General features: G+C 43.2%; 1 protein-coding gene across 7 annotated transcripts in view; it reads right to left on the reverse strand.

Moving 5' to 3' along the window:
• ATP8A1 (ATPase phospholipid transporting 8A1) overlaps nt 1-10603 on the reverse strand; it is a 102849-nt gene extending 92246 nt beyond the window's left edge. For 5 of the 7 annotated variants that reach the window (XM_014261992.2, XM_088056116.1, XM_005517746.3 and 2 more), the window contains exons 1-4: nt 10458-10603; nt 2801-2915; nt 1515-1614; nt 874-972 (exon numbers count right to left, since the gene is read on the reverse strand). In XM_014261992.2, coding sequence (XP_014117467.2) covers nt 874-972; nt 1515-1614; nt 2801-2915; nt 10458-10506 — 363 coding nt within the window. In that variant the 5' untranslated portion in view covers nt 10507-10603. Of the gene's footprint in view, nt 1-873; nt 973-1514; nt 1615-2800; nt 2916-10457 lie in introns of those variants that run through there. The other 2 variants (XM_088056118.1, XM_088056117.1) reach the window with 1 other exon arrangement.
• Nucleotides 10604-11424: the final 821 nt, after the last annotated feature.

Genomic DNA, 11424 nt, shown 5'->3' on the forward strand with positions numbered 1-11424 from the left:
CAAGCAGCTTACTATTTGTGTGCAAGGGAAGACTACACTACCTGCAACCTTTTCCAAAACTCAAACAGAAGAGCCCACAAACAGGACAACTCCAGCGGACAAGACACTCTGCTGTATCACCACATATCTAATGTCTTGTACTCCTCATAACATACCTGAAGAACTAAAATTAAAGCAGATAAAGAAATTCTTAACATGTATAGTGATTTGTAAATAATTAAGAGTAATTTAATTCCTTAGATACAAAAGACATCAATTAAAGGACTGAATTATTTTAAGCAAGTTAGAGAGACAGGTTTCTACCTTAAGCTTTTAGTGAAGAGAGGGCAATAAGGTACTCATAAATTGCCACCATCTTTTGTATGAAGTGAAACAGACTGTAATTCCTCTCTTTCCCTCAAAATAAAATAAGTAAGAGTGAACTCCTCTGTGTTGACAATGTTCCAGCCCTTTTAAAGTTTTCTTTCAATGCAAGAAGAAAGCAAAACAACCACTACCACAGACAGTGGGAAGAGCCTAGGAAAGCCTGGCATAGGTGGTCTAACAAGGACCAATTCTAGGTCTGTTCCTGGCCATCAGAAGTCAGCAGATCACAGTTAACACCAAGAAAATGCTAGCATTTACGAAATGCTAACAGAGAATTGCACTGGAGTGGAGCAACAGGAAAAAAACTGAAAAGGCCTATTCCCCATGCTGTCTAAAAAACCATGAAAAGTCACAACAGTGAAACTAAGGATTTTATGCATGTGATATTAGAAATAAAGAGGTGCATCAAATGCTTGGACCTGGATTTGACAACTGGGAAACATTTTTGTAATATTACAAATAGAAAATATAATAGCTATTTAAAAAATATCGCTATTAAATACTTACAATATCCTCTATTATCTCCTTCACCGCAGCTACAGCTAAAATAAATAAGAGAGGAACCAATGTTGTGTAGCGGCCTGTTGGTGATACATCTGGTATTTGCTATTAAAAAAAAAGGAGAAAAAAAATATTTTGCATTGATGGTTGAAAACATTATTAATACAAGAAACAGTACTTTCTGTACAAATAAAGACAAGTGAATTCACTTTTTAGACATAGTGTTAATGATTTCCAAGAGAGCTTTATAGTCTTCAATTCAAAAGCAGCTGATACAATAAAAGAACATTTGCATTTTAAGCAGTATAGTGTTTAATGGCACTATTTCCAGAGGTTTTAGTGTTTGCACACTAAACAGAACAGAACAAAAACCATGCCTTTATTTTCTGACTCCAGTATTTATACATTCTCGACAATGACCAGGGATTGGATAATTAAGTTACCACCTTCCCAAGCACACTGGTCATGAGAAACGTCCATCAAATGATGTTTCTTAGAAGGAATGTGATAAACAACTTATGTTTACAGGACTTTCATGGGAAAGTAACTAAAACTATGAAAACATTATCAGAAGACTTAATTTTCAGGGCGACAATAAATGGTCACTTAGCAAGTTTAAAACATTAGAATCTTATTGATCATCTTACCTGAAGTAATGCAATAAAAAGAAAAAATGCATTAGCAGCTCTTCTGAACTGGGAATAAAGGAACCTTGGCAGGAATGTGATTATGTTGTACTTTGCAGTGCTGAAAGAAAGAGACAAAAACACATGCTATTATTACAGTATAAAAAATTCTTCAAATGTATTCCTTCCCTCTCAGTTATACAAGCTTTCAAACAAAACAGTTTGCTTTTTGATTTTAAACCGATAAATACTGGATATTAAGTGTGCTTTTGCTAGGCTGGAAGAAGAGAATAAAATTTATCCTAGCAAAACAATCTCTGCTAAGCCATCATCACAAAATGTTTGAGCTCCCAGCTCTCTGACAGCCTTTCACATCTGCTTAAGAACAGACCACCACCATCTAAGGTTCTAAAACAATATATGCGAAAAAAATCATGCCAAAAACTTTTAAGCAAAAGACTTGTAAGGATATTTTAACTTCTTCTTAAGTCAGCCATATTTACTTTGATCTTGCATAAAACAGTCCATATAAGGGGGAATGAATGTATCCTGCAAAAGACCTCTACTCTGCAACCAAGTAAAAGACAGAAGGACAAGTTGTATACACCAAGAAATAGCATATAATCTCAAGGTCATAGAAAATCTCACCACATTATTCTCAATGTCTACAAAATTTCTGCACATTATCAAAGGTACCTTCACACCTACTTGGGACTGAGGTATCTTTGCCATGCATTTCCTTTGAATTTCAACAACAGATGTGAGGATGTTATCAGATCTAAACACACATTACTTAAAAGTATTTACTGTATGACTTGAAATTCATCAAAAGCAAACAAAAAACCGCAGCATAAACCATCAGCAAAGTCCCTAAAGCCTGAACCTGAATCTGAAAACTAATCTCATAAGCAACCACAGCATCTTTGTAACTGGCTGACTGAAAAAGCCAAGTGTTTCCAAAGCACAAACAATGCTGTGCTCAAGTGCAGTACATCTGCATCAGCATTCAGCTACCAGGAATAGGTTCAAAGATGAACTGAACTGAAACCTGAAGAACAAATCCATTCTCTAGGGACACACTGGTGGTACAGCAGTAAAGCAGCTGTACCTTCCCCACTCCACTCTTAAAAATTCAGAAGGTCAGCTTTGTAACTAAAACAGCTTACCTGTCTCCTCATTTCACTTCATTCCTCTATCCAGTGTCTAAGACTGTCATTACTGGCCAGTGGAAATGACAGAAGTAGAATAAATGAAACCTTTCCAGTTTTGCTGTTCAGCATGCAGTGTTCTAGTGTTTTTGTTAATACCTGACATGATTATTGCAGAATTTGGTTAGCTGAGGCTGATTGATGAATATAGTCCTCACTTCCTCTTGATCAGCTAGGGAAGTTTTCTCTGAAACATCCTCTGTCTTCTCATAGCCTGTAAAAACACAGCATAATTTTCCATATAAATAGATTTACTTACACAAGATTCAAGGCACTTAATGAGATAAAAAGGACATTTATTGTGAATGTGAACTCAATGTATTTGCATTTCTCACAAGTAATGACCCCTGAAAAACCAAAGAAGTCTTTTTTATATAGTCAAGAGGCTCAATAAGAATCTACACTCCCCCTTACAAACTCCCCCTACTACACTCATTACCTTGCAAAGATCACTGAGAGTGGCCTAACAGTGAGACCTGACAGCTCCTTCTGCACTCCTGATTGCATCTTATTAGATCCCATGGATTCTTGTATTGCCAGTTTGTTTAACTGTTCTCTAAACTGATCCTTGTCCACCAAGCAAAGTCTTTTTTTGTTTCAGACTATCCAACTGTGGTTCCTGAAGGCTTATCTTAACAGTAGAGACTGAATGGGAGAAGACACTGTTTACTGCATAGTGTTCTGTCTTTCGTTTCCAGGTTCCCTGCAGCTGAGAGGCACCATCTTTCCCATAGTCTTCCTCTTGTTACATCTGAAGGAGAATAAGAATGGCATCTACAAGCCACTCACAGGTTAAACCCCAGGTAGGCTGTGACTTTGCCGCCTAAACCCATCTCTCTACTCTACAGCCATCTATTGCTGCTTTGATCTCTTGTAGGGTCCCCTTTTTACATGTGTGTTTTGTCAGAGACTCCTTGCTAATTCACAGAATCACAGAATGGTTTGTGTTGGAAGGAACTTTGGAGATCATGTAGTTCCAACACTCCTGCCATCGGCAGGGAACCTTCCAGTCAGTCAGGTTACTGAGAACACCATTCAGCCTGGTCTTGAACACTTCCAGGGACAGGAAGTCTGAAATCTCTCCAGACAACCTGTTCAGTGCTTTACCATCCTATTAATAAAGGTTTTCTCCCTAATACCTAATCTAAACCTATCCTCCTTCAGCTTAAGGTCATTCCCCCTTATCCTATCACTACATGCCCTCATGAAAAGTTCCTCTATAACTTTCTTGAAGGCCTCCTTTAGACACTGGAAGGTTGCTAGAAGGTCTCCTCTGAGCTTCTCTTCTTCAGGCTGAACTTTCTCAGTCCATCTTCATACATGTGTTCCAACCCTCTGATGAACTTATTGGCCCTCCTCTGGACTTGTTCCAACAGGTCCATGTCTTTCTTATGCTGGAGGCCCCAGAACTGGGTTCAGTACTCCGGGTGGCGTCTCAAAAGAGCAGAGAAGATGGACAGAAGCAGCTCCCTTGACCTGTTGGTCATGCCACTTTTGATGCAGCCCAAGTTGGCTGTCAGGGCTCCAAATGCACGCTGTCAAATCCTGTGGAGTTTATTGTCCACCAACACTCCCAAGTTCTTCTCCTCAGGGCTGCTGTCAGTTCACTCTCCACCCAACCTGTATTTGTGCTTGGGATTGCCCTGACCCAGATGCAGGACCTTGCACTTGGCCTTGTTGAACTTCATGAGGGGCACACAGACCCACCTCTAAAGATTGTCAAGGTGCCTCTGGATGACATCCCTTCCCTCCAGCAAGGCAAGCACGTCACACAGCTTGGCATCGTTAGCAAACTCGCTGAGGGGGGTCACTCAATCCCACTGTCCAAATCACCAACAAAGATGGGAAAAACAGTCAGCTCCAACACTGACCCCTGAGGAATGCCACTTGTCACTGCTTCCCACTGAGCCGTTGACTGCAGTTCTTGGAATGCAACCATTCAGCCATTTCTTTATCCACTGGGTGGTCCATCCATAAAATCCATGTCTCTAGAGACAAGGATACTGTGTGGGACAGTGTCAAATGCCTTGCTTCATCCAGTCCTTCTGCCACCTTGGCTTAATTTTGTGCCCATTGTGATAGACCAATCTTGAGCTTGAAGGATGCGATCATTGGAAGCCAAGGTCATTAAGCTAGTTAATCTTAGCTGGTTGGCCTCATTGATTAATGAGATACCATTCCTTCACTTGCTCCAAAATTTCTTTGTGACACTAGCTGGATTATTCCCAGAGAAGTGGCATCAGTATATTCTTCATTTTGTGTGTGCTTAACTTGAAATAGTTTTATTAGACTCACTGACATTCTCAGCATCTGCCTCCACTAGTCAGTGACAGTTGAGCTTTCTGCATACTCTTCTATGGACTGTGAGGAATCTTGTGCCAGTATGCATCCCAATTTTCATCTGTAAAAGGGTATTCTTCTCTCCCAAGGCTTTTCACTAATGTTTTGTCAACCAGTCAGCCACTACATTGCTGACAGCAGGCCTAAGCAGTCTTCAGGCTGGAGCTTGTAAAGTACCAACAGGTATAGTATAAATCAATCACTATAAGGTGATTCATGTACAAGGGCTGTATGTGAAAACCTAATGCTTATTTCTAGTATGTTCTGTAAATGCTTGCAAATATGTTAGGCAAAATCCAAACCATTCTCCAGTCCACCGGCCAGTATATTGACTCTTACCTATTCAAAATACATTTTGGACACTACTTTGCAAGGTCAAGTCTCCACACACTGAGAAAAGGTTCAGCAGAAACTTTTCATTTCATCCCATTTGCCATTCATAATTCACAGACTCTATTATGATACAGGAAATCCCTACTACTACATTCACGCACTGCAATTTCTTTGTTTCTTTCCTCATCCAATGAAAGGCACACTGTAGTAGACACACACATTCAAACATCAGTGTTTATCTGAAGAAGTCTTTTCAGAGGAAGGGCAGCCAGTATAACAGACTGGCCCACCTTAACAGGTGCCAACAAAATACTCCTCAAGGAACCACATAGGCTCATGTGTCAGCCTAACCCAGGAAATAAAAACAAATCTTCAATAGCAAAAAATTGCAAATAAATAAGTAACCAATGAAACAAACAAACACAGCCCACAAATTAGAGCTTCTTTCAACAAGAGCACCCATTGAAGACCATATTTTCATTCCAACAATAAATCTGGAAGGAGCATCTCTCTTCAAAACCACAGTATTTGCAGGGACTCTTCCTAAACCAGTCTTGATTAAAAAGTTTCTACATTTGTAAAACAACAACAATAAACTCCATACAACTAATTTTTCATTTAGATAGGGTAGTTCAAGACTTTCAGCTTTCATTCCTTAAAACATTACAAGAATGGGACAATGTTACATACACATGTACTGCAATATGGAAATAAAGGGCAATAAAGAAAATCCTCAACCAAATTGCCAAAAGGATTTTAATACACTCCTCTTAATCATTAAAAATACCTTTTTCATTCTCTAAGTAGAGCTTTCAAAACCTTTGAAAGCTGATGCTGTAGCCAAGAACCTCTTATACAACTAAGTGCTGTGGTCTAACCTGGCAGGCTGCTAAACACCACACAGTCACTCACTTGCCTACCCCAAGAACTGTGACAGAGAAAAAAAGGTAAAACACATGGGCTGAGATAAAAATGGCTTAATAGGACAGAAGAAGTAGGGAAAATAATTATAGCAGAATATACAAAACAAGTAATGCACAATTTCTCATCAACCACTGGCCAATGTCCATCCAGTCCCTGAGTAGCAGCCTGCCAGCCCACTGCCAGCTCTCCCCGGCTTTTGTTGTTCAGCATAATATCAAAAGGTCTGGGATATCAATTTGGTCAGCTGGGAGGCAGTGTCCCCTCCCTAATTTTTGTGAACTCCCAGCCTCCTCCCTAGCAGGGCAGTACAAGATGCTGAAAAGTTCTTGATTTAGTATAAGTGCTACTCAGAAACAACTGAAACATCAGCATGTTATCAACATTACTCTCATCCTAAATCCAAACACAGCACTGTATCAGCTGCTAGGAAGAAAATTAAGTCTATCCCAGCCAAAGCCAGAACAGTCTGTTTGCTAGCTCATGTTTCTGAAGCATGCGGCATAGTTCAAAGATGGAATCACTATGAAAAAAGAAATGTCTTCAAAACTATTTGTTGCAAAGCCACAGCAGACCTTCCGTGGCTCATGTGGGTCAGAATAGGCACTGGGAACCTGACCCATCAGTCTGTCCTTCAGAGGAGTCAGAGCACAGGAAGGGAATTTAAATGATCCATTTGAACCTGCTGGTAGCACTAAGATGGCCAAGACTGTCTAGAACTAAACAGAGTATTTCCCCTGTTGTGAAACACTAAGATCGAAACACACTTGGCAGAAATAAACCCCAGACACAAGTGACTATAATGACCACTAAATCTGGTAAAATGCTATATAGTCCTAAAGACCATAAGTAGAAATACCTAAGCATATATATTAGACACTACAAAAACTGATAGTCTGCTGAAGACAATCTGATGACCACTAGAGAGTTTCAAAATACATTCCTTCTACATGTGAAAGTCATCTCATCTTACCCAAGTTCAGCTTCACATAGATTTTGTACAGGTATTTACCACCACCACCAAAAACTAGTTATTACCTACTAGTTTTGGTAGGCAGCATCATGGCACCTTAACTCTCTACCCTTTTTTAATGACCTAATACTTCACTGAACTCCATCAACACATAGAGGAAAAGGATTAATGCTTAAATTTTCAGAGAACCCTAATAACACCTGTGAAGAACAATTTCACTCACCCAGAACCTCTCAAAAGAAACTGAATTATTTGAATGTTTCAACTTCGTATTATTTAATAGATGCCTATATTAACTGTGAAGCTATATTTAGCTAAAATAACCACAGTTAGTTACTGTATTTAATAAAGCTTTATGTAGGCCACATTACCCGAAGATTCCCCATGTGTCTTGCAATTGCGGAATACATGACACCAATTTCCTAAATTTGTTTAAGACGGCCAGATCTTCTGTGCCTTGAGCGAGACTTTATTGATACACATACCACTACTGAATGGTAAGCAGCACCTGCACCTTGCAACAGGATAATGGATACAAAAATCTATTAAAACATGGTTATAAGCATGCCTGGTTATCCTTCATCAGCCGTGAAGAACCTGCAGATGTTTGGAAAAATGGCATAAAATCAGTAGTTCCTTTTTGCTGAAATTCTTTTCTCTATGCAGGTAACATGTTGACTTACAGACACTAAAACACCTACAATTTTTATTTTGCAATAATTTACAGACTGTAGTGTCAATTCTTCTGAGCAACTGTTGACCACTTCTTGGGAATGATACATGTGCACATCATTCTGACAGTTCTGATTCAGTTTTTTTTATCTGAGCACATCAGTTGATTTTTTTCTAATAACACTATCACTATCTCTTCATGTGAGATAGAGTTTAGTTCTTTCTGAAACGGTGTCCAAGACAGTCCAGCCTGGTAAGGTAGATCATGATCCATAGAAAAGCTCTCTGAAGCAGAAATTAGTTGCTGCAGTGACAGGAGAAAAAAAATGAGATTTTAAACCCAAAAGTACAATACAAGAACTCCAGAATAAGGAAAGTAATATTGTCTGTCTAACCCCCACAAGTCTTAGGCTATGGAATGGCCCATACCATGATAGAAAGTCATAGAAGCTGTTGTTTGTGATTACAGTGTTAGTAGTGTCCCAAGAACCCAGGGGGACCCTGCCAGTAACAACTGTGCACTGGGCATAAGACTTTGGTGGAGCTCTCTGAAAGCAGCCTTATCATCACTTCACAAAGTGCTTATCTAAGAGACTTGGGTGATTGCCAGAACTAGGGTTTGACAGTTCCTTTATGTCCCTGTTGAACACTGACCCACGCGGCAAGGTGCTGGAGCTCTCTCCTTTAGAAAACAGTAGCATTTACAAAGAGCTGTTTAGAAATACCAACTATGTAGCCTAAATGTATGGACTAACTGGACCTGGAAGTGCTCATCTCAGAAAGAAAAAAGAGACTGATTGATGTTGATTTCATTGTGAATTATATCTAAACAAAGACTAAATACAGATCAAATAAATTAGTGTCACATTAATATAAGACTAAGAAATAGATTTCAAATATTTTTGAGTAGTACTATATATAAAGTACAGTATGAGTCACCTCGACTGGTGTAATGAAAAAACTATCATGTCATTTTGCAAAAGTTAAGTTTCTTAAAAGATGTTTTATACCTATTGTCAGTCCTAAAGAAAATTGTTTTGGTAAGCTTCTTAAATCCAGTATTTAACTACTTCACAGTTATTCAACCTTGAAAAATAAACCAGACTTTTTTTTTTTTTCCCCTTTTACTGCAATTGTAAATCTTAGATAGCCAGTTACCTTTTGGAAACACCACATTTATTCAGTTAATAACCATTAAGAGTTCTGTAAGTAGATAATTTTAAAGAAAGCATCAATTTTCTCAATTTATTTATGCAATGCTCAGTTTGCAGTGAAAACCAATTGTCTGGAACAAGGGTAAGTGGAAAAGAACTGAAATTAAGCACTGAAAAATTGGACATTTAGCTAGTCTCATTATATGCATCTACTAATCACTGTGAGTATATAGGACTGCTGCTGCTGTGTTTGCAAACACATTTCAGAAGTGTTCATGAAAGGATGCACTTTTTCCCGTTCTTCTTAGAAAGATGCATCCTTCTATTTCTTCACCACTAAGATTTCCTAGGCAGAGGCAGAGCCAGACCTCCTACAAACCTTGGTGGAGGAAGGCATATAACATGGTGAAACTGGAAAAGAACATCAATCTAACGGCCCACTTCTAATCTATGTTTATTTGTGCTTTTCCTTGCACAAAGATTAAATAAAATATTATTTGTTTGGAAGAAGGAAGAAAGATACAGGGAGGAAGTTTCTGCCTCCCTATACCAAGCAAAGCAAAACAAAGCCAAAACAAAAAATAAAAAAAATCAACCGGATGTATGGTTTAAGCAAAGAAACTTTCAGACAAGGGGATAAATCCTGCATACCTGCCTCATTACTTCTTATACCATTACAGGGACAACTGTTATGTTACCTACAGCAACCAAAAATCACAGGCTGTCCCAACATACCGCTGATTTGGGGTCCACGATTTCAAATTTTACTTTTGCATGCAATAAACCTTATAGTAATGTAATTCCACTGCAGCGATTCTTTTCACAAGGCAGCTGCTGACACGTTACCTGAGGTTAAGCAAATCCACTTAGGCACAAGACCCCAGCACTGTCCGAAGCCTCCTGGCACAAGCCCTGTATCAGAAACGCTTATTTCTGATGATCAGCGCACACGTACATGTTAAACACAAAAGAGGGATTCCGGCTTATTCCCAGGCCGAGGACCCCAGGCCATGAGCCCCCGCTGCCACTTGGGGCCGGCGGGCCGAGGGGCCACACACCGCGGGGAAAACGAAACCACCGCTGCCACCGCTGAGGGGCGAAATGCTGCCCGGGGCTCACGGGACATCGACAGCCATAAATACGAGGCCGTATTGGGGTGGGTGCCGCCGCAGCCCCCCCGGGGGCGCAAGGCACGACAGGAGACGGGGGTGGGGGGGGGGGGGGGCGCGGCGGTGGGGCGACACCGGCGCCCACCGCCCCCTCCCGGCCAGGCGGCGCAGACCCCGCCGCGGCTCCGCGCCGGAACGCCGGCCGGGCTTCCCCGTCCCCTCCCTGCCGGCGCGGAGAGGCGGGCGGCTCTTACCCTCAGCGCGGGAGCGGATCTCGGACACCGTTTTCTGCACCGCCGGCATCGCCGGGGCGGTGGCGCGGCCGCCTCCCTCCAACGGCGCGCCCTGCACCTGCCCCGCGCCGGAGCGCGCCCCGTACTGCCGCGAGGCCCGGGGCGAGGGCGGCGGGTCCCGACGGCGGCTCCTCCGGCAGCCCGAGGCGGCTCCTCAGCCAGCCCGAGGCGGCGGCTCTCCCCGGCTGCGCCTCCCTCCGCTGGCGGCGCCGCTGCTCACTGACAGCCGCGGCGCCCGCGCTCCGCACTCGCCGGCCCCCTCTGGAACCTACCAACTCCGCCCCCCCCCTCCGCGCCTCCCTGTCCCGAGGCGTCCCGCCCCATCTCCCCGAACCCCCGGGCGGGCTTGTCGGGTCACTGCGCCTAACCGGGCACCGGCACTACGGCGGTCTGTGTCCCGCCACTGGGGCGAGGGAAGGGCTTCCGATGCGCCCCCCACCCCGCGACGCGAGGGAATGGAACGCGCCGAGCCCTGGGCCGCTGCCCGGCTCTGGGGGCGGGCGGGGGAAGCCCCGGGCAAGGTCGCCCGGTGTCTCCGGCAGCCGCGGCGGGCGGGACCCGGGACCGGGGCGGGGAGTGCCGGGGGCCAGGCGGGGTGAGCGGCGCCCCGCCAGGTGTGTGCAGCCTGGTTGCCTTGCCAAGAGGGACCAGGGGCGGGGGGCAGCAGGCCCGGCGGCGAGCCGGCAGAGCTGCTCAGCCGTGATTATGTGCAGAGCTGACTCCCTCCCTCCCTCCCTCCCTCCCTCGGTCTAGTCCGCTGCTGAGCGAGGTGTCAAAGGAGCGAGGAGAGCTGTGCTGGCCGGGAGGCGTTCATCCGGAGAGGGAATTTGAAACGATGTTCCGTAGCCCTCATTCAGGCGAGGAGAGTGTTGGTGCCACGCTCTGTTTGACAGGCAGCCTTCAGACTCTCGCCCGGCTTTTTATTTTT

This window comes from Pseudopodoces humilis, chromosome 6, assembly GCF_049639895.1.
Source record: "Pseudopodoces humilis isolate 2021_Gansu_Grassland_sample_001 chromosome 6, ASM4963989v1, whole genome shotgun sequence".
Classification (NCBI taxonomy): Eukaryota; Metazoa; Chordata; class Aves; order Passeriformes; family Paridae; genus Pseudopodoces; species Pseudopodoces humilis.